We start from the raw sequence: 26,706 nt of genomic DNA on the forward strand, positions 1-26,706 counted from the left end.
AAATTTTCAATTCTTGAAGAAATGTAAGATTTTGAAGTAAAGGAGACCCTAAAGCGGATGAAGAATAGCAGGGAAGTAGGCCCATACAGTCTTCCCATTAAGGTTTAGGAGGGAACGAAGTCGGTTGGTTAACCAAACTGTTCAATGAGATTTTATCGTATTTAAGATGCAACACAAGAAAAGTAAGAGCATTCTGGTCCCTATTTAGAAAAAACAAATATACAAAATTGTGGAAACTACTGAAAAATCAAGCTCAAGTAACACACCATGAAGTTCGGCAGTGTTTGCTTAGTAACTTTCAGACATAAATACAAATACATAAAAGACATAACACAAAGATAGACAAATCTTTTATTATGTTTTGTTATGATGCACAAGATGCAATAGTCTATACCAAATGTTAGTTTTACCCTCCACAGTATAACCACTACACCACAGTACCACACCACCACCATTGCTCTCCACCATAGATTTTTCAACCTCAACCCAAATTACTACCATCAGCAACTCTAATTCAATGATCAATGCAACAATTACTTCAAAATAAAAACGAAATGAAGGTGAAAGGAAGGACGTGAGGACTAAGCAATCAGAGAGGTTGATGCGGCGAAGTGGAGGCAGCACAGATATGGAAGCGTGATGGCAGTCATAGTTCCTATCCCCGGCCAGTCGCATCCAAAGAATTCACTCAAGAGTGCTTTTAAGAGAGGGGGACCCCAGAACAGTCACAGAGTACACAATTCTTTTGGAGAGAGGTCAGTTTAGGCTAAAGCTATTAATAAAATTCGTAAATGCACGAAGTAATCCTGCTCTATGATGACGATAGGATAAGGCACCTCTTTTTTAAGTATCTAGATGGACTTAACAGGTTATGGTGGAGTCAATGTGGAGGCAACACAGAACTGAACAAAGACACTGACTACGAAGTTGGAGGGCAACACTAAGAGGAAGAGAGGTGGACATGGAGGAGGAAGAGAGGTAGGCGAAGACACAGGTGGAGGTGAGGCATACAACAATGATAACAACATTGAGAGGGAGGCACAACGAAAAGGAGGAAGAGAGGCATGACAAAGATAGGGAGGGAAGGAGGGAGGCATGAACAAAGAGAGAGAAGAGTAGGCGGAAGAGAGGAGGTGAGGCGGATAGACAAAGCTGGAAGTTCAAAAATAATCACAGAAGTTGAAAAAATCATGTATCATAAGTTGTGTCTTAGCGTCATAGCTTTAAACTGGAAAAATTTGTATCACATCATGATATAATTATTTGACAATATTATTCATTCACTCTTTATTATGTCTTTTCTTACTCCTCAACCTAAAACCATAAAATCCCATTAATGCAAAATTTTTAGAATAAAATAAAGTCTCAATGATACATATTATGCAACTGACCAATCTCACAGTAGACTTCTGACCATCTGGAAGAGTTATGGTATGAGGTCCAATTCCATGGCAGCATTCGTGGCAAATTGTATGAGTAAAAAATGATTCAAAATCTACAAATTCTTGTTGTTCCACAGCAACACAGGCAGCAGCTATAGGAAGAAGAATATGCTTGAACCTGTTAAGAATTGGCAGGTTTCCCTGATATTAACTATCCATTCAGAAAAATAACAGAGGAGGATCACTAACAAGATGCAACTTGAGCAAGCTAGACTTTTCAGGGTTTGAATTTTACTTAGCCTCTGAAACATTCTTAAGCATGACCATTGATGTTCCCCTGTCATTTACAATACGTTCATCATTGGGTAGATTGAAAGCAAGAGTCTGCGGCCCCTTGACATCCTGAAATAATTTATTATCGCAAAATTTCCAGTTAAATAGTTTTAAGCACAAGATACTGTATTACATACACAACTACTTTTGAAGTTTGTAAGGACGCATGGAATTTAGTGATTGCACATAACAGCTTTTTCTTTATTAGAAAGCCTTAGCTCTTTTGTCATAGTAACAACACCATTCTTTAGTCATGAAACTTTTCTTTTCTTCCCTATCTAATATGTTTTCCTGTGCAGCTAAGAGTCCAACCCATTTATAACATGTTTTATACCAGATTCAATTGAACAGCAGAGGAAAGATTGTCATCATAATATTATATATACACCCAAATTTCAAAAGTTCCGAACACTCACCCCAGCATTATAGATAAGTTGTATAACTCGTATAGGAGCTGCATTCACATCTTTTGATTTGTATGCACTATCCATTGGGAGATTTTCTTCCAGAAGCTTCAGTAGAAAATTATTTCGCAAATCAGCGACAATATGTAGGAGATAAAAGAAATAAATACAGTTATTCACAATGAAATGCTCCAGGTATTGAACCTTCAGATTATCACCAAAGAGTTTCAATTGAGCTGTTGCTTCATCGTCCCTGATTCCAATATACGCTTCAAAGGTAGCCTGAGGGAATAGCAATGCAACACTAAGTTCAAAGATAATGATGATTCTTTTCCAAGCGAGTGCATATTGACAAGTTTCCAATGAATTTATATTTATTTAATCATGATATCACAAAGACTAAAGACTTATAGCGATTAACTTGACAACATGGCACTCATACACAATGGATGATGCAACAGATATTAGTACATTGCTAAGAGACTCTACACACCTATTCTCAAGAACGGCTACACAATCTTTGCAAATGACACTTTGTCAAATATATAAGTGAAAGAAATATGAAACTGAGAAGTCCAAAAAACACATTGTGGGGTAGGTATCTTGGACTACCAAGGAGCACATGCGAATACAAAAACAGGGTAATTGTCGACAATAAATACTAACATTCTCGGCACTGCATGGACAATTGTTGACAATAAGCCAATAACATTATTTCCAGATCTAAGATTTACGATATTATATTAAAGAAACTTGGTATTTTTGTAGATTAGCTGGCAAATGGCTGAAACTGATGCCACAATTTTGTTAAATGTAAATATTTTCTAATTGAGAAGATAATAATTTAAAATGACTTTGGTTTGGAGACTTTTATTGCTAATGTTGGAAAGTGGGTGTGCATGGATTGCAGCATCTGGTGCCATGTGTGTGCAATAGAACATGACTGTCCACATTTTAGGGAGGAGGATGGCAGGGAACAATAGGTGGAGAAGTGGAGGGACTCCAAACACCCTCCTGGAACCTTAAAAAAGCAAAATTGTTGAAAAATCACCTTATATCCAAAAAGCTTGTCCTCATAAGTTTCATATGGCCCAATTGTAACATCTAACTTAGAGTCCTGCACCCAGAAAAAAATAAATAAATAAAAGAAAAATTAACATGATCAGAAAACATGTTATAGTAAGAATGCGTTTGCAGGAAGTTGAAATAATGAATATTTAAATTAGGAATGTTTTAAATTCCGTAATCAAATGATTGATAAAAGAATATTTCTTAACAATTTAGTTTTTCTTTTTATATTTTACCGTCTAAAATGCTAAAAGTTTTTGTAATTTTTAAAACGCTATTTTTTTAAAACATCGTATAAATAAATAATAAAAATTATTTACAAGTAAATAGCCTTTCATTTGTATTTGTTAATAGATATTTTATGCAAAACAAAAAAAATAATATTTTTATTTTAACTTTTTCTTTTCATTGGAATCTCATGATTAAAAAAATGTATTCTTTAATATAAAAAAGCATTTCATTCAATGCATACCTGATACTCCAAAGTATTTAATCTGGAGTTAATACTATTTGGCATGCCAAAAGGAGCATAATATTTGCTAACTCAAATGATCAATTAGCATGTATCTTTACCAAGACTTTGAACATGAATAAGTTATCCTCCATATCTTGTATATATTGCACAATATCTATATCTATAACCTCTGCCATGTAGTTGAGAAACATGGAAGATACTTCCGCTCTCCTTTCTCACAACACTAACAATTTTAGTTTACTAGAAGATATATTTTATGAGATGAAATAGAATCACAAAATAAAATTGATAAGGAAACTTGTGAACATAAACATGAGAGAGAGCGAGAGAGAGAGAGAGAAACATGGTAAAAGAGAAGGATCAACGTGACAAATCTCTCCAACTTCAAAACATATCACTTAGAGAACAATCACTTAGTGCCAAATACACTGTTAAATCTTATCCTGAATCCAGTAATATATCAAAAAAACCTCCATAAAGATATGGGACTGCTGCTCTAGCATTTACACTATCTTGAAGTATAAAGTGTATATTGTTAGAATATGAGTGAATAAATTAGTTAGGATATTATAAGATCCATTATGAATTTATGATACGGTAGTCAATTGTATATATCTTGTAATTATGTCTAGAATCCCTTATTCAGGTTATATAAACTAGTCTCCGATGTGTAACAAAAACACACAGAATTCTTATGTCTTTCTCTCCTTTTCTCACATTCAACATGATGTCTAGAGCCTAGAGAGAAACAATTATTCAGTCCGTACACAAAGAGGACCCACTGTCCTCTTGAGAAAAAATTTTCCTGCCTACACCGTGGGACTCATGCTCACGTGCGCTGTACAGCCCCTTAAATGGAACTGTCGTCTGCCTTCCGATGCACCTCCATGGGCTGTCTGATCTCCCTGCTGCCCACCCACTGCTGCACATCCGCCACCATACCCACCACTGTGCTCGCCTCACTCCACCAATCCCCTCATTATCCATCCTCACTTTCCATGCTCAATAGCCTTTCCACCTAATATAGTTTGTCTTGTGAATCATGTCAATTTGGGAAACTGTTCCAGACTTGGCTATTATGGGGTGCCCAAAGTCCCACATAAGGTAGTATGGGATGCTTGGTGTTGTATTTAAGGAGTAGTTCTTCCCCCTTAACAGCTAGCTTTTAAGGTGTGATTTTCCACTTTCCTTAGGTACTTAACAATGGTATCAGAGCCTGATTGCCAATGGACATGGAAAGGGCTACCCATAGACTGGATTAAGATGAATACCAAATACTGTTAACCGGTAGCGAAGAGGCTATCACTGGGTCAGTGTTGATAGAGTGAAGCCGCCGTGGACATCGGCTCTCCAAGGGCGGTATATTGTTAGGGGCTTACGTATTATGGGGTGCCCAAAGTCGCACATCGGTTAGTATGGAATGCCTGATTTGTATTAAGGAGTGGTTCTTCCCCCTTTACAGCTAGCTTTTAAGTTATGGTTTTCCATTTTCCTTAGGTACTTAACAGAAACACACCCAGAGTTCTTTTAATAGTGTCAGTATTCGTGCTTCGTCTTTTCTTTTAGTTTTTTCTGATACTTGGGATCCTAGACATACTAAGTCTACTTTAAGAATTAAGTATTTTGTTACTTTAATAGATGATTTTTTTCTCGTTGTACATGGCTTCTCATGGTGTCCATCAAACCTCTTGTGCTCACAACTGTTAATAAAATGGGATTGCAGAGTGGAGAAATCATCATTTGGTTGACACTACCAGGATCCTTCTACATTCTCATGTTCCTTCTCGTTTTCGGGGAGATGTTGTCCTTTCCACATGTTACCTCATTAATCGTATGCCTCCTATTTTGGGTCAAAAGTCAACCACTCAGTGTTGTTTCCTCACACAACGATTGACTCTTTAACCACTCATGTCTTTGGCTCTACCTATTTTGTCCACAACCTTACCCTAAATATTGACAAACTTTCTGCCTGTTCCCTTAATGTGGTTTTCTTGGGTATGCTAGGTCTGAGAAGGGTTATCGTTGTTTCTATAGGACTTGACTGATGACTTACCACTACCTCCTTTACCTATGGCTTCCGCCCCCACCTTAGCACCTCTGCCTCCACATCACCCACCTTATGATCATTTTCATCACCAACGACCCAACCTTCCACTACCTCCTCATGTTGCCACGGAGCCTTAATCATCTCCAGGTGGGTGCACCCTCTAGAAATCGTTCTAGTTGCTATAGACTCATCTCCACCAAGGCCTCCTTTACCAATTTTGGGCCGACCACTCGAGTTTGACCTTCTTATTGCCCTTTGTAAAGGTATACGCTTTATCCATAACCCTTCTCCTCATTATGTTGCTTTATCCTACCATCGCTTGTCTCCAGGACATTATTCTTATGTGCCATCTCCATCTTCTGTGTCTATTCCTAAAACACCAACTGAAGCTTTATATCATCCTGGGTGGAGACATGCTTTTCTTGATAAGATGTGTGCGCTTCACAGCAGGGACACTTGGGTTGCCAAGGGTTTTACTCAGATTTTTTGCTTGACTTATGGCGACATTTTTCTCTCGCAGCCAAGATGACCTCTTTTGTCTCTTTCTTGCCATGGCCCCCATGCATTATGGGCTTCTACATCAACTGCACATAAAAAATGGTTTCCATCATGATAACTTGAAACAATATATATGGAGGAATCTACTTGGTTTTCGCCTTGTTTGTCGGCTCCACCAATCACCTCATGATCTTAAGGATTCTCCTCGAGTCCACTTTGATAGATTTTCCTCTATGGTTCAACAATTTGGCATGATCTGGAGTGAAAACGGCTACTCTGTGTTTTACCGCCACACTCCTCAAGGATGCAATTATCTAGTTATGTATGTGGATGATATTGTCATAACTAGGAACGATAATGATGGTATAACTTGACTTCAACAACATCTATGTCACCACTTTCAGATTAAAGACCTTGGCAAACTGTTACTTCTTAGGTATTGAAGCTGCATCACCTAAAGATGGCATTGTTCACTCTAAGAAAATATGCTATCTACATCATAAAAGAAGTTGGCTTGCTTGGAGCCAAACCCCTTGATTCTCCTATGGATCCCAATGTCAATCACCTGCCGAATCAAGGGAAACCCTTATCTAACTGACCCAGGAAAATACAGAAGATTAGTCGAGAAACTGAACTGAATCTCACTCATACCCGTCTTGACATCTCCTATGTAGTAAGTCTAGCCAATCAATTTTTGCATTCACCGTGTGAAGATCATTAGGATATTTTGATATGCATTTTAAAAGTATGTCTCCTGGGGTAAGGGTCTTCTCTATGAGGATAAGGGTCACTAAGAGATAGTTGGATATTGTGATGCTGATTAGGCAGGTTGTTCGATTGATAACGTACCCAATCTAGCTATTATGTACTCGTTGGTGGCAATATTATTTCTTGGAAAAGTCAAATGCATGATGTGTTTACAAGGTCTAGTGCTGGAGTAGAATATTGTGCCACAGCATAACCTCATGAGCTTCTGGCTGAAACAACTTTCAGAACTACAATTTGGGAAAATCAAACCTATGACATTTGTATGTGACAACCAGGCAGCTGTGCATATCGTTTCTAATCCAATCTTTTATGAGAGGACCAAACACATTGAGATTGATTTTCAATACAATAAACACAAGATCCTCTCTGAAGACCACTACAAGCTGTGTCAATTCAAATAAATAGTTGGAAGATCTCTTAACTAAAGCCTCAACAGGTCCTAGAATAAGATATCTATGTAACAAGCTTGGTGCATACAGTCTATATGCTCAAGTTTAGAGGAGAGTGTTAGAATATCTATGAATAAATGAGTTAGAGTATTATAGGATCCGTTGTGATACACTAGTTAATTGTGACTGTGGATATCCTGTAATTATGTAAGAATCCCTTTTTCCAGCTATATAAACTAGTTTCCACTATGTAACTAAAACAACGGAATTCTTATCTCACATTCAACAATTGCCAGAAAACTAGACTCATCACTCTTCCAAATCCATGGAAGCAAACCCAAACAATGATTATATCAATGTTTTAGGTAGAATATATACCGTATATAATGATTATATCAATGTTTTTTCTCTAAAATACCCTTATTGATATATATAGCCATGAAAATCATTTTGAATTCAGATTTGAACCTGAAAACATTTACTAAGAAAACAAAATACTTACTATCTTGATTAATCTTACATTTGTTATTGCACACATTTAATAAATAAAATGGTAAACTAACATTGTTAGTGCCTTTTAATCAACTACACTTTACAATATGCCAGATCCCAACCAGTGGGACAGATCTTAGTGATTCTTGTTATTGTCGTCTTCCCATGATAGAATATTATATATTAAAGAAAATCAGATACTGTTCGCATTACTTCTACCTGGCTTGAGATCAAATTTAAAATTATCGTGGCACAAAAAGTAAATGAGAGAATTCAACAAACCAATTCCATCCATGCTATATCTGAGTCATAATAGTCGTTTGACAGAAAAGCATCAGCCTTGCTATGTAGCAGCCTCTTCAAACTACACTTCGAAAGAATGAGTCAACCAACAACTGTAAGTAAAACAATATTTAGCATGAAACTGAGCTACAATTACTTCTTAATGATGATAATATAGATAGGGCAATACCTTGGTGAGTTAGTAGTGTTCCCAGCTTTATGCAATAAATCAGCAGCCTTTGTAAGGAGAGCCTTGTATTCTTCAGAGTAAGGAACTATATATAGATCATGAGTAGCACTAGTTTTGTTACCATGTGGATGAGAATTTAAAATAGATTCGCTGTGCCTTTTAATAACAGTGAAAAAGCCTGTTGCCTCCTTCTGTTGGTCCTTTTTTAGACTGTCCTTCCATATTTCAAACTCCTGCAAGATAGAAGCTTTTAACAGCTTTTCTTAATTGCAAGTTCTCAATTGTTCTGACAGTACATGCTTATCATGATGGTACCATTTTGTCCATGTCTGGAGGGTAGAAATTAGCACCGGGAGGTTTTGACATGGGAAATGCTGCCCTGTATTCCAGACCCCTCCAGTTGTTTACTTTCCCATTTTCTTCAGAAAGCAACCTAATTGCCGAATCTGCAGTTGTCAAAAATGCCTCATCTTCATCAAGGCAAGACCTGCCAACAACAAATAGATTACAAAAAATATAATCAAGTTCACAAGTTAAGCAATTACAAACACCAGCCAAAAAAATGTTTTTTTTTGACAGTTTGAAATAGTTACAAACTGAAATAATTTTATTGCACACCCCTGCTCCTCACCAAACTCCACTCAAAAATCTAGCTAATCCCTTCACTACTCATACCACTCACTCTAAAAGTAGGTGGTAATTATAAGAAATCAGAAAATAAATCTTAAAAATAGGTGGTGTCCTGCCTCAGTTCCTGACACAATTACAGGACCAATGAGCTGGTTTTGGATAGTAAAGGTCCCATTTGTTTAAGGACCAATGAGGCAAATTCCAGGGTTTACAGGACTCAAACATAAAACTATGAATGCTCAAGAAAAAAAGCAGAGCAATGGGATTTGTTCTAACTGCAAGTAGATTTTTCTCGCATACAAAATTCACCAACCTCTATTTAATGTAAGAGCAAATATATACCACTTAATGGCTACAGAACTGTCAAGGACTTACCAAGGGCTCTTGTTAATCAGATAATAAGACCATTTCAACTTATTTAACTCCGATGTACCAGCATGCTCCTTCAACCAATCTCTAAGAACCGGATTACTGTACCAGGACTGATAATAAAATAAACATCCTTTAGTAATACACACTGCCATAAACTTCACTCTACCAACCAATGACAGACATAAGATGAGATTGGTATGATGGAGAAGGGAATAAGACCAAACATTTTAAATGGCTAAAAGCTGAATAATAATAATAATAATAATAATTTTCTTTTTTGATAGCAAATAATAATAAGATTAATAATATACTGAAACCAAAAATATTTATAAAAAATTATGCCTTTTTTATAAAAAAAACGCTTAAGCAAAACATTCCATATGACACATCTTTTTACTGGAGCCATATGACACATTTACATGCATAAAATGATAAAATGTTAGAAATAAAAATATTCTTTAAATTTATTGCACCGTGTATATATATACACACACCATTTAGTCCAAACACAGCTATGCTGTAAACACAACCTGAAGATAAAAAATTTCATCCATAACCATTGCAGCCTTCACAACATAAGCAAGAGTGTCCTTATCTGAATCTGTAAGCCCTGTCAACTGCCAGAATAAACCATGAAATATGTCCAAACAGGAGCCAAAAAGATTTGGGATAATTATGATCTTAATAAATTAACCCAAGCACTGCTACACTCAACAAACAATGATGTCATGACCTTCAAAATGGAAAACTTTTTTTAGTCAAATAAGCAATATATAGAACAAATGACAGCATATAAACAAACTCACAAAGTACATTTCCAATAAAAATTCATCAAAAACCTCCAAGTTAATCAAACTAATGTAACAAATATATAGGATAAATTCCAAATGCTATTATCTCTGCAATTACCATAACGACATCACATTCTGTCCTTCTTGGACAAAAAATCAATATATTATTTGACACCCATTTTGTACAAATGCGATCATACGGATTTTATGCACACAGCCTCATACAGAAGATATTTTATAAATTGGGCTCAAGATTATACTGGCAAGCAAATAAAGAATCCAAATTCTGATTTCTTTATTTTTTGGTAGTTCAAGAACGACAATTCTGACAGTTATACACTCTCCAATCTCCACACAAGAAAAAAGAACCCGAACCAAATAGAATTTCACCTCAAAAATGGCGTATCTGGCTCATGAATCAACTTGGTTTACTCTCAAATTTCAACATTCTAATTGATGAGAACAAAGTCAATGTTTATTCTAAATCTGTGGATTGCATCATATGCAGGAAAATCATAATCATAATAATAAATTATATAAAAAAAACTAGGTATCAAAATCACTTTCGGGAAAATAAAATAAAGTGCATTTAAACAGCCTGATAGAAGATAAATGTGCATACTTTAAACGTAAGCAATTCAAATTGACAAAATAGAGGGAGTGAGAGAAAAATTGTTCATCAAAACAGAAGGAGAGGTCAACATAATATAAAATAAATAAATAATTCACCTCTGCACTCAGGGAAATGGGAGCATAACGACTTAGTTGCTTTTGTAGACTCAAACTGCGTGCTACAGTGTTCTCGTTGTACCTTCCATAAACATGTTAAGGAAACAAAAATAAGCACATAAAAATGAAGATTCAAATGAATCTTGAGTTGTACAGCAAAAGGACAAAAAAGGAATTCGGAAGACACTGAGTATTCAGATTGACTCAAATGACTTTAGGGAATCTACAAACTGACGCTTGAGATTGTGATGGATGAGATGGCCCATTTATTCAAGTATTCCTACATTATTAATGCACATATCCGTAAAGGCCACTCTTTTCCTCCATACTATTCTCCATGTTTCTTTTGCCCCTCTTTTCTTATTTTCTAGTTTTGAAGATAACCTATCCCTCCCTCAATATACATCACTCATCACTCATTTCCAAATAAAATACAAATTTAGAGAGAAAGAGAGAGAGAGAGAGGGAACAGGAAGACATGACCATATGATTCAAGAGTAGTTCTAATCTAGTTCAATGAAAAGAGAGAAGGAAAAGTGATTAAATTTTGAGATGGGTGATCAAGTAACAGAAGTCATTTTGCTGCAAATGTATAAAGAAATTTAGCATCATGCATAACTCAAATAATAACATACCTCTTTTCAATGATATCAAAAAGCTGACCATATTGTCCATCAACATCATAAGGGACATACTCTGAATCTCCTTTGGCCAGTAACAGTTTATACTCTCCATAAGAGATATATTTAACAGCAGAAACTTCTGCTTCCTAAAATAAAAAAAAAAAAAAGAATCCTCGTATAAATTAGGAAACTTAACAATATAAATCATGCATGTATTGAGAATTTAGAAAAGACAAGAAGGGAAGGCATGGAATTACATAAGAACATACAATAACCTAAGCGTAAAGCATGAACACTACCTTATAACACTAATAGCATAGAAAAGGGTACATCTAGAGTAAATCATTGACCGCAATAGGATACAAAGAAAAAAGATAGAAGTGACATGTAATCAAAATCAATTAAGCCACATGATTCCAAGTGTTTTATCACATAATTCTCGTCCTGTCGAGACAAACTGAGCTTCAACAAATGATATTAGATCCTCATGTCACTGATTTTAACAAATAAACTTTTTCTGGACTGGGGTGGGGGGGCTCGTCTATTGAGCCACACTTTCGTATAAGAAAATCAAACAACCCTAACTCTATTATTGGAATTGGAAAATATCATGACCCATTATGTTTCTTAAAACATCCAAAGTCAGGCCTAAACATGTACCACCTTTTCTTGGTGTTATGTGGACTATATGGAGGACTAGAAATAGAATTGTATTTGAATAGGAGATGATAAATGTTTTCAAGGAAAAAGAACATATGCTACAATGGGTGGATATGTGATACAGGCATAAGAGGTTATTACTGAATCTAATAGAAACCAATGTATATCAAGTGCCTGACAATGGTATTTCTTTTTCTTGCTGAGACTTCGAATTCTATTCATAAGGTGTGTGCAGATGTGTCTTTGCTTTGTTACCTTGATGTCTATGCCAAAGGGGTTTAGTGTTGTTTAGTATTATCGTGATTTTCTTATATATTGTGCTCGGGGTTTTGTCAATTGATGAGTGCTGAGCATTTTATTCATGGTTATAGGGGAGGCATTTGAATAAGAGGAGATTAAAAGTGCACACAGAAAATCCAAAGAACAAAACTACAGTAACTGAAATTTGCAAACATCTTACGCATCCGCACCTGAAGTGTAAAAGCTTCCAGAGGAATTGGATCAATAGTTGTCACAAGATACACATCATTATATTCATTATTGATGTACTTTCCATCATTTATGACACTGCATTCCATATCTAAAGTTAGTTATCAAACTAGTCCACGGATAACAAAAGGAGGATATTGAGTGCAAATTGCAAATAAAATAAATCCTAGAGAAAGGCAAATCAACGAAGCAGTCTCTCTACATATCAGTGAAAAACAGACCTCTAAAGAAGCAGTAAGCTTAGCTTTAATCAGAAGATAAAGAGAATTATTAGGGTTTTTCCTGTTTTCATATTCAGTTGATATGCTTTCACTACAATAACACAAAGGACCCTTCATTTTAATTTTACATCATGCTTGCAGTTTTACCTAAAAACAATGGCAAAAACAGGCAAACAAAAGGAGGCAGAGTTTCATTATCTTAATCATCCTGATCATGCTTATAAACATATCAAGTTAAAAAAATAAAAAATAAAAACAGAAACAATACACAGACAAAAATGAAGTGATGCAGCAGAGAGCAGACACCACTTACCATTCTTGGAGGAAAACAAAAATCAGTTCGAAAGCATCCTTTGGAAGTGTCACACCTAACTCTTCCTCGAGCTCCCTTCTGAAAAAGAACTCAACACACTACATCAGGATAGCAATACTCTTTTCTCTATCATTCAGAACAATTCTCCATCAATCTATATTAAGTATCATAAAACACAATTATCACTCTTAGAAGTTAGTGCTTGTCAACTATCACCACTAAGCATCACGAAAGATAAGTAGAATTAACATGAAAAGAAATACAAGAAATAAATAAGAGCATAGCTGTTGTGTTTGTGATTACCGAGCGGTTTCAAGGGAGGAATCGCCGGCGGAGATGTGGCCGGCGCTGGAGATGTCCCACAAATCAGGCCAAGAATCTTTGCATAGGGCACGGCGTTGGAGGAGAAGCTGCTGTGTGCTCTCAGCGAAAATCCAAACGTGAACAGCTCGATGGTAATCCCCATCGCGATGAACGTGGCCTCTGTGAAAGAGTTGTTTCAAAATGGAAAAGCATGAACATGAGATCGAAGCGATAACGGTTCGAGGGAGTTGTGGTTGGTTTACCTGGGCTTCGAGACGCCGGTTTTTTGGCCGGACTTGGTTAGAACATCGAGGTGCTCTTCTTCTTGCTTCTGTAACTGCGGCTCTTCAATATGCGCCATTTCAGCTGCCAATGGAGTGCCACTCACAGCACCACCAGTCCACCACAACACTCGACTATAGCTTGGGAATACCAATTTTGAGTTTTTTTTTTTTAACCAAAGATACAATATTCCAGTTCGCAAAATATTATAAAATTTTATTTATAAAATAATCTATTATTTGCATCTAAAATATTCAAAATACCTATCAATCTAAACAAATAAGAGAGTAAAGTCACAATTTAATCGCCTAAAAATTTTGCATTAAATAAATTAATTTTTAAATAATTAAAAATACTAAATNCCAATTATTTAAAAAGTTTCTAGTTTTAGGTTGAAAATAGAAAAGTTGTATCTAAAAAAGTTTTAACAAAGAAGGAAAAACATTCTAAATTTTTTTCTCATTTAATAAAATAGGTACTTTTCAACAAAGTTGGCACTTCTTTCTTTGCTACAAATATATTTATTTTATTTTCTCATTGTAGGTAGAATGAATAGCCTACCCAAAGAAAAAAATCATGAACAAGAAAGAAAGAAAATGTTCCTATAGATGTGGCTTCAGTTTCACATAATCACATTTTCATTTTGTCCTCACAATTTTTTTGGAAAGAATATTTTATGAAATATTATTACAAAAATAACCCCTTAAATGAGTTGATTACTAAAAATAAAGAATTCTTGACATACTGTATATTCCTTAGCCCCTTGAAGATAAAAGTGCCTGGCTCCACCATAAAACAAGCACCATTCATTACATTCATGTAGCTTGGTGCCTAAGCTTTCTTTCTTTTGTATTTTCATCATTTTATTTTCTTCCCTCGTCTTCGTTTTACCGTCGCTTCCGTTGCAAGTTATGTTGTCCTCTCTTTCTTCAACAACCTCATTGTATAGACGTTCCTCTGGTGGCAATTCCTTCTTGGCTTTTGAGCTTGTTGCATCTGAAGCATTACATAAGAAAAAGCATGACTTCTCTGATAAAGAGGACTCTTTAGCTACACAGCTTTCGCTAGAAACAACAGCATCATGCTGCAGCACTGAGACAACCTGCAATGTACAAGGTTGATTATGTATTTGTCATGTGATAGCTTGTCAACAAGATAATATTATATGACTCTTTGTTGTAGATCAGATTGTGATTAAAAGATGCAATGCCTAAAAAGATACCTGTAAGAATGTAACCATATTTTGTTGTGACATATAGGGTCAGTTTGGATTGGCTTTTGAAAAATTACTTATTTCTTTTTACTTTTGTACCGATAAAAATTATTTTATATTTGGATAGGCTTTTTAAAAAGAGTTTTTAAATATTAAAAACGTCTTTTGCTTCTGTTTTTTTTTAATAAAAGTACTTTTTTTTAAAAGACGTATCCAAATAGGTTTTAAATTGAATAAAAGTATTTTATTTAAAAAAAGGTACTGTTTTTGCTCAAAAAAACTAATCCAAACTAGCACATAATCATTTTAGTAGTAGTAAATGGAACCTGATACCTTACTTGCATGTCCATAAAATACCAATTGAACTTCAATAGATCATGCTAAATTAAACTTTCATAAAATAAAGTATAGTTAAGAGAAACTTATATTTTGTAGTCACTGTTTATATCATGGTTCTTAAAACTAGACCAAACCGGGTCACCTAATCGATCAGGTTTAGACGAGAAGAATCAGTTGCAAAATTCTATAAAAAAATCAGTGAACTAGTTTAGAACTTTCTGCTTATATGGTTAAAAAAATTAATATACTTTATGTAAAAACATATTGTTTTATTGTATCCAATTCAATTTTGGCTGAACTTTGATTGAACCTTTAAACCTTTTAATAGAGTAAGTTGAGATATAGTTCTAGAAAGATCTAGAAATGTTTAATAATATCATTAATGCCCCATCCCACAATCATATCAGTCTTTTCTACTGGATATGTTTTGTAATAATCTTACCATATTCATAGTAAACCTTTCTTCCGGATTCTTTCGGAGGCACTTTTCGATTACCTGGACCAACAAATCCAGTTCTTGTTCATCAAATTGGCTGCTTATATTGGAATCCAACAACAGTACATACTTCCTCCCTCTAAGAAATGGGATTGCCTGAAGAGATTTGTGCAATGCACATGATCAATGAGTAAATTATAAGACAGTCAAGTTTTGAAAAATATAATACTACATATTTCAACTAAATTTAACACAATGCATACTTTTTTCTCTTTAGAACTTCTAGTAATATTACTAATTTTATAACTAAAATATATCACATGACACTTTTTTATTGCAAGTGCATTGAAAACTTTATGTAATGAGTAAAAATGGGTCCAATAGTCCAATTAAAAAATTCTCATTAAGAGTAGAATTTACTATAAATAGAGTAGCAATGATGGAATAAAAAAGGGATTAAATAGGTTAATTGAAATATCTTCTTCTTTGGAATTCTCTTCTATGAAATTATTCTCTTCCTTTTCTCAATCGGTCGCGGATTTGAGTTCCATTTAAGGGTCTGCGCGGACGAGTGAACTGACCACTCGACCAACCTAAGTTGGTTTCTAATTTGATAACTGAAATGTATCACATTATATTTTCTCATTGCAATTGAAATTAAAATCTATTATATATTATTTAATTTGACAATCAAAATGTACCACACGGCACTCTATGTTATTGCAATTAAAATATAATTTTCTCTCATTTATTCACTCACTCTATTTTTCTTGACATTTTAACCTTATGCTATCATTTCTAAAACTTACTACTAAAATACTATTCTTTTCAAATTATTTATTCGCATGCTACCGTTTGTCACAGTGGCACCTATTTTTTTTTGTTTAGTTGATAAAATCTTTAATATTTAATTATTTATTACAACAACATTCGATATTATTAATTTTTAAAATTTTAAAATATTTAGATACAATTTATTTTGAATAACTTACCCTTTAGAATATTATTACGGGTAAAAATACTAGTTCATTCATTTATTGGATCTTGAAGATTCCAAAATGACAAGAATCATATGATAATCAAACAGCATAAAATTAGTAGCTGTAACTTGTAATTGCAATAAGCTATAATTTATAGGAGTAAAATGATATGCATCATACCCATTCAACAAGACATTTCTGTTCTGATGCTGCTTCTGTGATCATGCAGCCTGTTATCAGCTCTAAAAGAATTACACCAAAAGAATACACATCTGTCTTATCTGTTAAGTTTCCTGTTTCTTGATACTCTGGAGCTATATATCCACAATTGACCCTTTTTTCATCCTTGCAGTTGTACTTCAATTCACATCTTCCTTTTCCGAACACAGATTCGGCAAGCTAAAATATGCATTGTTTTCAAGATTCAACTAAGAGTTGGTTTGATCAGATGACAAATAGCTTGTTTATAATATATTGAAGGGTAAGGCATATTTTTTTTTGTCGAGTAATGCTACACATCCAAGTCTTTTTATGAACTAAGTCTAACCAAGTTAAATAATAAGACTTAGAATAATGCTATCTATAACTGATTTTTGTTATGTTAGACCAATTTGATTAGACTTGGTTAACAAAAAGACTTGGATGTGTATTTGTCTTTGAAATTTGTCAAACATTTTAAAAATATTCTTAAGTTTTATTTTGTTTCAATTTGATCTTCGAAGTTTTTCAAATATATCTTAACAGCTAAATTTTAAGAAAATTTAAGACTAATTCAACAATAAAGCATAATAACTATGTCTAATTTACTTGTGTTGAATGTTGTTTTTATAAACTATTGCTAAATTGGTTATAATTTTCTTGAAAAAATAGCAGTTAGGGATAAATTTTGATGCAAATCGAAAATTTCTAAGACAAAATTGAAACAAAATAAAATTTAGAAATATATTTAAATAGCGTTTGGTGCAGAAATAGAGACTAAAGACTAAAACTGAGAGACAGAGATTGGAATAAAATTTAGTATTCTGTTTAATGCAAAGTGGGAGACAAAAATTAAAACAAGAACAAAGTTCTAATTTAATTTGCACAAAAGATAAAATTAGAATTAATTAATTGAAATGAGGGTATTTAGGTATAAAATGTTATTAAAGTTTCAGTCTCCGTCTCTAAAAATTTCAGTTCCATGTGTCCCCACTTTTTAGAGGTACTAAAATACTGAAATTTTAGGACAGGGACAGAAATTTTAGTACTAGTTTCTAAGCCAATACTAATCTCAGTCTGTCACCATTATCTCAAAACAAACGCTATAATATTGGAACACTTTATCCTATATTGAAATGTAGCTTAATTAAAAAAGCTCTCTATAATTAAGGTTCATGTCAGTACCAGCGGGTTAAACTCATGATCTAGAAGAATGTTACTTGGCTTTATCCTTCCATGAATTATGTTATTGTCGTGTAGATACTTAAGACCTTTAGCAACACCTTTTGCGACTTTCATTCTTTCTGTCCATGTTAATGATCTGCCACTTGTTCCTGCATGATTCGGAAATTTCATTTGGTATTAACTTACTTTTTAGATAAAAGTCCATGTTGTTGATGTCAAACCTCGTTTACATTATGTTCTAGATTTGTTAAGAAATATGGTAAAGCAATTGCAAAGAGACTTATTGTTTTGTCTGGTTACAAACTCACAATTTACAATTCAAACAATATCTTGTTATATACAAAACTCTTAGAAGAACTGATAAATCCATATTTTACGATAGTTTTTGGATTGAAAATAGTGGAATTTATCAATTTAACTTGCACTTAGTCCTTCTAATTGCATACTTTTGTGAAAATTTTCCTAATTGAACTTAATTGACTAAACATGCTTTTTATATTTTAAAAATTATCAAATTAGTTCCACTTTTATTCCATTCGATATCTTGATATTTTTTTTTCAAGTTGTTTAATGTTTAGGAGGCAAGGATGGCTTGGGAAGATGGATGAAAAGCATGCGGAAGTGGAGATTTCGCGAAGAAACGAAGGAGGAAGAAATTCTAGCTGGTGCTCAAGAACCAAAAAGAGTTAACTTTATGTGAATGAAGAGATACCTAATTGGCTAAGTTGATGGAATTGAAGACACATATCATGAATCTAGAAGTTGTGAATATATATGATCATGGTAAAAGTTCCTAAGAAATGCAACATTCACATATTTATACTTACTTGATAAGTGCTGGTCAAGTGAACCATTGCATGCATGTTCATATACAATCAGCAATTGACTTTCTTGTATGCATGAACCGAATATCCTTATCAAATTTTCATGCCTAGCATTTCTAAGCAGCTCAACTTCTGACAAGACATTCTCTGTCATGTGGTATTGCTTAACAACTATTTTCAGCTCATCTAGCTGACCTCTGAAAGCAGGTCCACATCCACCTTCACATAGAGAATTCTTGGTTGAAAATCCATCTGTAGCAGCTTCAAGTTCTTCATAAATGAAGTCCTTTTTCCATGTATTATTTATGCTTCTACTTTTGCAGATTGAGCATAAAGAGGTTTCTGAACTCTCTAAAATGGTTTCACCTTGATTCTCAATTGATAAATCCTGCATTTGTTTCACCTTTTGTTGTCTGTCTACTTCTATTTTACACATCATCCCAACGTCGAAGCTTCTGATAATATCCTCTTCTTCTTGGGTCTTGTCATTAGGATATACTACCATTCTGGGAATCTCATCCCCATGGGGGTTGCTCTGCATCTTTTGTGCATCTTTTCTTGGGTGCTCAACTTTACTCTGACCTATTACCTCATGAGTTTTAATCTCCAACTTTAGGTCTCTTTCCTCCACCCATGGTTTGATCTGAATTTGTTCTTGTGTTTGAATCATCGAATCAGCCTTTATTTGACCTACATTTTGTTATTGTTAAGTCCCTCCTTTCTCTTTCACAGAAAAAATACAACCATACTAAGTAAACACTAAAAATCAGCGACCAAATCAGCCACCCGTATAAAATACATGTTGAAGTATAAAATACACGTAAAAAATGAGTATGTATTTATACACAAAGACATGGTGGCTGATTTTAGTGTACACATATCATTTTTGAAAAAAATAAAAGCAAAAAAGGGGAATGAATCCACTCAATTTTTTTTTGTATTTATAAAAAATGAGTTTAATCTCTCACTGTACATTCCTCAGCTGTGATCTTTTACTATTCAACATCATCTTAGTCTCACTTAAGGAGTGTATGATGAGAGTTCAAACTTGACAAAACAATTGAAAGGAAAAATTGAGAATATCCATTCCCCAAATAAAGATAGTATAAATCTTCTCTCAAGTTAACAGCATGAACTAGTCAATGAAGGCTCACCATATGCTAAATATGGCATGTCTGAGGAAGAATATTCAGTAAAACAGCACTCATCTGTGTCTGTAACTGCACCTGCTAAGTCTTGTAATGCAGAGACAACCTAGAACAACACAGAATAACCATCATGTGTCAAATGATATGCTATTGAGAATGCATGTTAAAGCATTGTGTTCTTATGTACAAGTGGGATAGGTTAGCCTATATTTCCTTAAAGCATTTTATTACCAAACATGCCTTTAATCTTTTAGTCAGTCTTCATATTGGTATTCAAGAATTTGACTTATGCTATTTCGGTATTACCAATTTCCGAGTTATATTATACATTCAAAACATGGTTTGTGAGCTTGTATTCCAAAGGGCCTCTGCATCAAAGTACATGTTAAATATGTAAAACTCTTTGCATCTCATTGAACAGGTTAAGATTAGGTCCCATTTTAAGATTTTTCTTACGGTTTAAGATTAGTTCATGCTTGTCTTTATCTTGTTTAAATTGGTCTACAGTATCTCTGGTAACAAATCAGGAGCTTCATTGAGTTATGCTATCCTATGTAAACTAGTGTGTTTCCTTACTTATTGTTTTATGAACCTTTTGGTTAACAATATTCTACATCTCACTTGGACTTACCATATTCATTGAAGATCTATCCTTAGGATTCTTTCTGAGACATTGTTCTGTTACTTGGACCAGCCATTTTAATTCTTCTTCTTCATAGAAGTTGCTGATATTTGGATCCACCAACTGCGGGTGCTTCTTTCCTCCCAATAGGGGTCTTGCCTGTAAGGAAAATATTTACAAATAATAAGTTACATATGCAATTATTTATGCCGTCCAACGACATTTTGTCCTTGGACAAATGGTTTCATTGATTTTATCATGTATATAATGGGAAATGAGGCACAAACTTTTAAAAATAGTCACAATTTGTTCTGTTTAAAAATATAAAATTATTAACTTCTCTTACCCATCCAACGAGGCTTTTGCCTCCGGGTAGTTTGTCTGCAGCGCTTCGGCCACTGATCAGCTCTAAAAGAACCACTCCAAAGGAGTATACATCTGCCTTGGTTGATACTTTCCCACTATCTGTGTACTCTGGTGCTGCATATCCAGAATTGCTTGCTTCCTTACCCTTGTATGATTTCTTTGTTTCTAGCCTCACTTTTGGAAAGCCAAAGTCTCCAATCTAAACATTTTAAACAATTATGTGTAGAAGTTTGTTTATTAAGACAACATATTCATAATGTCTTGAAACTTCAAAGCTTTTGCATGCAATAAGGTTCAAGTAAGTACCAGTGGTTCAAAGTCATGTGTTAGTAGAATGTTACTTGACTTTATACTTCCATGAACTATATTATTCGCATGTAGATGCTTTAAGCCTCTGGCTGTACCTACTACTACTTTTATCCTTTCTCTCCAAGTCAATGATTGGAAGTTTCCTCCTGCACAATATATGAAGTTCTTTCAACATACCTTCTAATCAATTTCAGTTTCCAAGCATAAACTGCTTAAACTTCATTTATATATTATAAGTAAAAAGGTTATGTGTTAGAGTCCTTACTTGATAGGTACTTGTCAAGTGAACCATTGCATGCTTGCTCATACACAATCATCAATTGGTTTTTAGCTGCACATATACCCAAGAGCATGACCACATTTTTGTGTCGAGCCTTGGACAGCAAGTCGGCCTCTGACTTGAAAATCTTCTCTTCCTGAGGCTTAGTGATTTGATATTTCTTAACCACTATTTTTATCTTGCTCTCTAGCAATCCATTGAAAGTTGGTCCTTCTTTACTCTCAGATAGGGAGTTCTTAATTGAAAATCCTTCGGTAGCTTCAAGGAGTTCATCATAAGTAAAATCTCTTTGCCATGAAATATTTGGCCGTTTACTTTTGCAAATAGAGCATTTAGAGGATTTCAAATTCTCCAAAATGGCTTCACTTTGATATCCAGCAAATAAATTCTCACTTGAGCAGCTCTGTGATTGTATTTTATTCTGGTTCGGCCGATCTACTTTTGTTTGATAACTTTGATTTATAGCTGTACCGTGTGAATTCGAATTCGAGCCTATTTGAATTTCAGATGAGCACCACTGCTGTTCTTGATCATTTCTTGGCTGGTCAGCTATGGTCTGCCCATAGAGGTTGCTATTCACTTGTTTGTCATACTGATTCAGCTGATCAACAACTGTCTGATCCATCATGTGTTCATAGTTTATCATCTTTTGATGACTCCTTTCCTCTGCTACAGACTTGCTTTGCATCTGTTCTTCAACCTGGTTCAGGTGATCAGAGTTTTCCTGGCTTGTTTTGTAGAAATTGTTATTTTCAACTATTAGTTTTAACCTCCCTTTTTCAATGTAGGACCTGCTCTCTGTCTGTTCTGGTTTTTGGCTTGGCTGATTATTTTCTGTTGCACCTACATTTGCAATAGTTAATACCATTTTTCACTTCAATGAAAGGATTTAAAGAAGCAACAAAGAGGAATTTAATTATGTCAATTCTGGACAGTGCCTTCCACATGTATTGGGATTTTAGTTTGAACGGGTAAAGTATGCTTTTTGTCCCTAACGTTTAATTTCATTCAATTTTGTCCTTAACGTTTTCAATTCATTCAATTTTGTCCTTAATGTTTTCGACTTATTTTAAAACCACCCTTAGACATTTTCAATTTTGTCCCTAATGTTTTCGATGAAGTTAATATCCGGGGGTATTTTGATGCAAATCGAAAACATTAGGGACAAAATTCAATTCAATTAAACGTTAAGAGTATTTTTGCATAAAATTATAAACGTTAGGGACAAAAAACATACTTTATTCCGTTCATATATTAGAAATGTTTGTCCACATAATAGTGATTACCAGAGTTTACAAACATTTCCACTAATATTTTGTTAGTTCCTCCTTTGGAAAACTTTATATGCTGAGATATAATCATAACTTTCTTTTCTGTTAAATTGTCCATTTGGCATTTGCAGATATCTTGACAATTCTGATTGCATGAATTACCTGGAGTAAGTTCGTCTATGATGCAGTGTTGTTCACTATCTTCTAAGTCTTGCAATGCAGAAACAACCTGAAATTTTCCACATGGACATATTGATGTAAATGATATTTATTGACAATCTACAAATGAAAAAATTGCCAGAATGTGAGGCAACAATGAATATCTTGTAATGAGTCAAAATAAACTATCCAACTCATTTGTTTTTCTTATAGTTCATGTTATGGTCCATTCTACAATCAAATAAGAATCATGGTCTTTTGTGTCCACAGAAAAGAAGGTACGTATATTCTCAGAACCAAAAGCAGCCTAAAGGTCAATGTGTATATTGATTTTTGAATATGCATATAAGTCATACTTGACTGCTATCCTATGAACTCTTATGCAGCTTCAATACATAAAAGAATTTTTCTTCACAATATTTGTCTAGGATTCAAGAGTTCCATTTTCTTATGCGGTTATGCTGGAGGCACCATGATTCCTTATCCCAGACTGAAGACACATGAGTTGGCTTAAATAAAAGAAAAACAAGAAAATAACTTGAAAAAAAAGTGTGATATGGTGTTGCATTATAGGACAACATGCTTTCTGTGTTCAACAATTTGCTCTGTGTGAATGAATATTGCAGATTATTGATACTTACCATATTCATGGACATTCTATCCTTTGGACTCTTTTTAAGACATTGATCTGTTACTTGGACCAGCCATTGAAGCTTTTCCTCCTCATATGACTTGCTGAGAGTGGGATCTACAAGTTGTGTGTACTGCTTTCCCTTAAGAAGAGGCTTGGCCTGTAAAGGGAAAAAGAAATGAACATCAATTTTGTATAATGAACTTAACAAAATCACTGAGAAGGTAAACAATGAAGCTTCTGAACCAATTTATCACTCAATCATTGAATACTATCTAATAGGATGTGAAAGTAATAATAATAATATTATGTTCCTACCCATCCAACAAGGCCTTTATCTGCAGAGTGACCTTTAACCCTACGTCCGGTGATCAGCTCTAGCAGAACCACTCCGAACGAGTACACGTCAGCCTTAGTTGATAGTTTTCCCCTCTCCTGATGCTCTGGTGCTATGTAGTCAGAATTTACACTTTTATCTTTGTTGAACTTCTTGAAGTCAATCTTTTTACCGAATCCGAAATCTCCAATCTAATTACATACTTACATTTCGGAGTAATGATTAGATACATAACATGAAAATGTGGATAGTTGTACTTAGTTTGAAACTCAGCTTTTAGAATTCAAGTTAAGTACCAGTGGGCTGAATTCATGTGTCAGAAGAATGTTACTTGGTTTTACATTGCCATGGATTATGCTATTTTCATGTAGGTACTTTAGACCTCTTGCAAGACCTATTGCCACTTTCTTCCTTTCTCTCCAAGTCAAAGATCTGCTGCTTTCCTCTGCATAATGAAACAAGTTCAAATGGTAAAATTCTCTACTCCTTTGTTTATATACTACACATGCACACAAACATATGGTAGATATCTTACTTGATAGATACATGTCGAGTGAACCGTTGCAGGCATACTCAGACACGGTCAATAGGAAGCTTGCTTCTGTGGTTAAACCCAACAGCATGACCACATTCTTATGTCTAACTTTGAGAGTAGACCGAACTTCGGATTGGATTTTCTCCCTTTCCTGAGAACTTCTTAGCTCATGCTGCTTAACTACTATTTTCAACTCGCCCTCTAGCTGGCCTTTGAAAGTAGACAAATAGCCACCTTCAGAGAGACAGTTCTTCAATGAGAATCCATCTGTGGCAATTTGGAGTTCTTCATATGTGAATTCCTTTTTCCATTCGATATTAGGCCGTCGGATTTTGCAGATAGAGCATAACAGCTCTTCTGAAGCGCTTTCCTTGTCGCTTGGTTGATCAATCTCCTTCATTTCATAGATGTTTGATGGATGCCTTAAGCTCCAAGCCTCAACATGGAGCAAGTTCTGTGTCTGCTCTTTGTCCCGGCTTGGCTGTTGGGCTATGTCATGAGCTGTTATTTCATCATTGTTAGTTACAACTGTTGTGTCCATCTCCTCCTCATGGAGCATGCTTTTTATCTGTTCATCATCCTCTCTTTGCTTCTCTCTTTCTATTTCACCTGTTTCTTCATCATTGTTTATTTCTCTTTCTCCCCTGTTAGTCACAAGAAGTGTGTTGGTGGCCTTCACTAAGAATAAATAGGCTGAAACATAGTGAAGTCAGTGCTGCACACCAGCATTACTCTTATTGAAATCATCAACAGTGAGGAACAGATCTTCAAATGCTGGTTCTGGTAAACTTTGATCAAATGTTTCATGGCTGCTACATTGAATCTCTGTGGGGATATCAGTAGGGGCTCGTAGGTGTACGATCCGATTGTTTCGCTTTAATCTTGATATACCACAAGAAAGCTTCTGCTGGAAAAACTCTGCATCTTTCTTCAGTTGCCTATGAATGAGGTGCATCTTAGATTACTATGATAAAAAATAATACAGCTACAACATTTGTGTGCTTTTATTTTGCCTGACCTGTCAAGTATAAGCCAAGTTGCCTTTAGGTTAATGGCTGCTTTTAAAGCAAGTTCCTTTAATGGAGATCCTGTAACCAACTGAATCTTAAATGCAACCTGAAAATATTATGCATTTCACAAAAATTGCAGCCTGTAAAGTTTCCTCTGAAAATCTTATTGCTAGAAATGAAATAATTAGGCTTGTTCTTTCAAACTTTCAAACTTACATACCTCATTTGATTCATAAAGTTTAGCAATCTGAGCAAGCTCATCATTCTGAAGATACTCTTCCATCTTCCTCGAAGCTACTTCGGCCACAATCCTCCTATTCAGTCCATGCACACTGCAATAATATCCCACTACAAGGGATATTATTCATTAACAAAATGCATACACTCTATTTAGTCATTTCAAGAGTTTTTTACACTGTTTATATTCCACTTATTATTATTACTAATACTTCAGCTGAGGATTGAATAAGATGAATTGTTTCAGAAAGATTACATACTAGGAGTGTGTATCTGATGCATGATTGAAACTAGAGTGACCTTATCTGCTGCCTTCAGTGCTAAGCCGCTATCTATAGCCCATGAAAACACTCTAGTATGAAGCTCTTTCGACGCATCTTGAATCACCACCACATTGTTCTCTTCCATGGCCATCACTAATCACTTTCAACTCCTTGATATATGGACATGAAAAATGGAGTCCCGGGAGAGAACTTGATCAAGTGTGTCTCTTTGGTTATAAGGTAATCTGATTTGTCATTGTATGTGAACATCTGTCATATGGTAACATTCCTTGCCAATATCGGGCATCCTAAGTAAATGTTCCTCTTGGCTGTGTTTGTTTACACAGACAGTACACTGAAATAGGGACATTGAGACACAAAATCGTGTTGGCAGAAAAGACATGGACAGAGACAATGTGTCCAGAGACACTGAATTAATGTATTTTGTGTCCATCCTGATAGGAAGGACACGGAGACACTAACAAGGGACACAACTTATTTTTTATTTTTTCTTTCATTATTCTTGTTAATTCTTTCATTATATTTGTGTATCTGTTCATCAGTGTCTTATCCTGTCTTGTTTTCAATGTCTTGTCATGTCCTATTCTTAGAAACAAACGCA

The 26,706-nt window shown here is 34.7% G+C and overlaps 2 protein-coding genes across 2 annotated transcripts in view; both read right to left on the reverse strand.

Annotated features, from left to right (window-relative positions):
* LOC107482482 (nudix hydrolase 3) overlaps positions 1–13,908 on the reverse strand; it is a 20,633-nt gene extending 6,725 nt beyond the window's left edge. Inside the window, exons 1-16 of the mRNA XM_052260111.1 lie at positions 13,723–13,908; positions 13,460–13,639; positions 13,157–13,234; positions 12,604–12,700; positions 11,486–11,619; positions 10,851–10,932; positions 9,861–9,947; positions 9,334–9,440; positions 8,644–8,815; positions 8,329–8,561; positions 8,139–8,220; positions 3,171–3,236; positions 2,324–2,401; positions 2,132–2,227; positions 1,678–1,784; positions 1,392–1,560 (exon numbers count right to left, since the gene is read on the reverse strand). Of these exons, the coding sequence (XP_052116071.1) occupies positions 1,392–1,560; positions 1,678–1,784; positions 2,132–2,227; positions 2,324–2,401; positions 3,171–3,236; positions 8,139–8,220; positions 8,329–8,561; positions 8,644–8,815; positions 9,334–9,440; positions 9,861–9,947; positions 10,851–10,932; positions 11,486–11,619; positions 12,604–12,700; positions 13,157–13,234; positions 13,460–13,639; positions 13,723–13,820 (1,866 nt within the window). The 5' untranslated portion in view covers positions 13,821–13,908. The remainder of the gene's footprint in view (positions 1–1,391; positions 1,561–1,677; positions 1,785–2,131; positions 2,228–2,323; positions 2,402–3,170; positions 3,237–8,138; positions 8,221–8,328; positions 8,562–8,643; positions 8,816–9,333; positions 9,441–9,860; positions 9,948–10,850; positions 10,933–11,485; positions 11,620–12,603; positions 12,701–13,156; positions 13,235–13,459; positions 13,640–13,722) is intronic.
* A 453-nt stretch (positions 13,909–14,361) lies between these two features.
* LOC107482356 (uncharacterized) lies at positions 14,362–26,282 on the reverse strand. The gene is made up of 19 exons (XM_021139661.2): positions 26,082–26,282; positions 25,805–25,932; positions 25,593–25,690; positions 25,298–25,512; positions 24,575–25,252; positions 24,336–24,484; positions 24,021–24,230; positions 23,713–23,862; positions 23,075–23,141; positions 21,627–22,484; positions 21,359–21,507; positions 21,033–21,251; positions 20,696–20,845; positions 20,071–20,170; positions 18,920–19,606; positions 18,093–18,241; positions 16,890–17,108; positions 15,736–15,885; positions 14,362–14,843 (listed from the first exon to the last, which is right to left on the reverse strand). Exons 1-19 carry the CDS (start codon positions 26,233–26,235, stop codon positions 14,445–14,447), a joined length of 4,929 nt encoding a protein of 1,642 aa, XP_020995320.2. The 5' UTR covers positions 26,236–26,282; the 3' UTR covers positions 14,362–14,444.
* Between the last annotated feature and the right edge of the window lie 424 nt (positions 26,283–26,706).

Source organism: Arachis duranensis, chromosome 4, assembly GCF_000817695.3.
Source record: "Arachis duranensis cultivar V14167 chromosome 4, aradu.V14167.gnm2.J7QH, whole genome shotgun sequence".
NCBI lineage: Eukaryota > Viridiplantae > Streptophyta > Magnoliopsida > Fabales > Fabaceae > Arachis > Arachis duranensis.

Coding starts and splice junctions, on each gene's coding strand:
- LOC107482356 (XM_021139661.2), bottom strand. CDS start 26,235: ATGGCCATGGAAGAGAACAATGTGGTGGTGATTCAAGATGCGTCGAAA. Junction 25,253..25,297: donor TTTCAATAAGAGTAATGCTG/GTGTGCAGCACT, acceptor ATTTATTCTTAG/TGAAGGCCACCAACACACTT. Junction 24,231..24,335: donor CACATGAATTCAGCCCACTG/GTACTTAACTTG, acceptor GTATGTAATTAG/ATTGGAGATTTCGGATTCGG.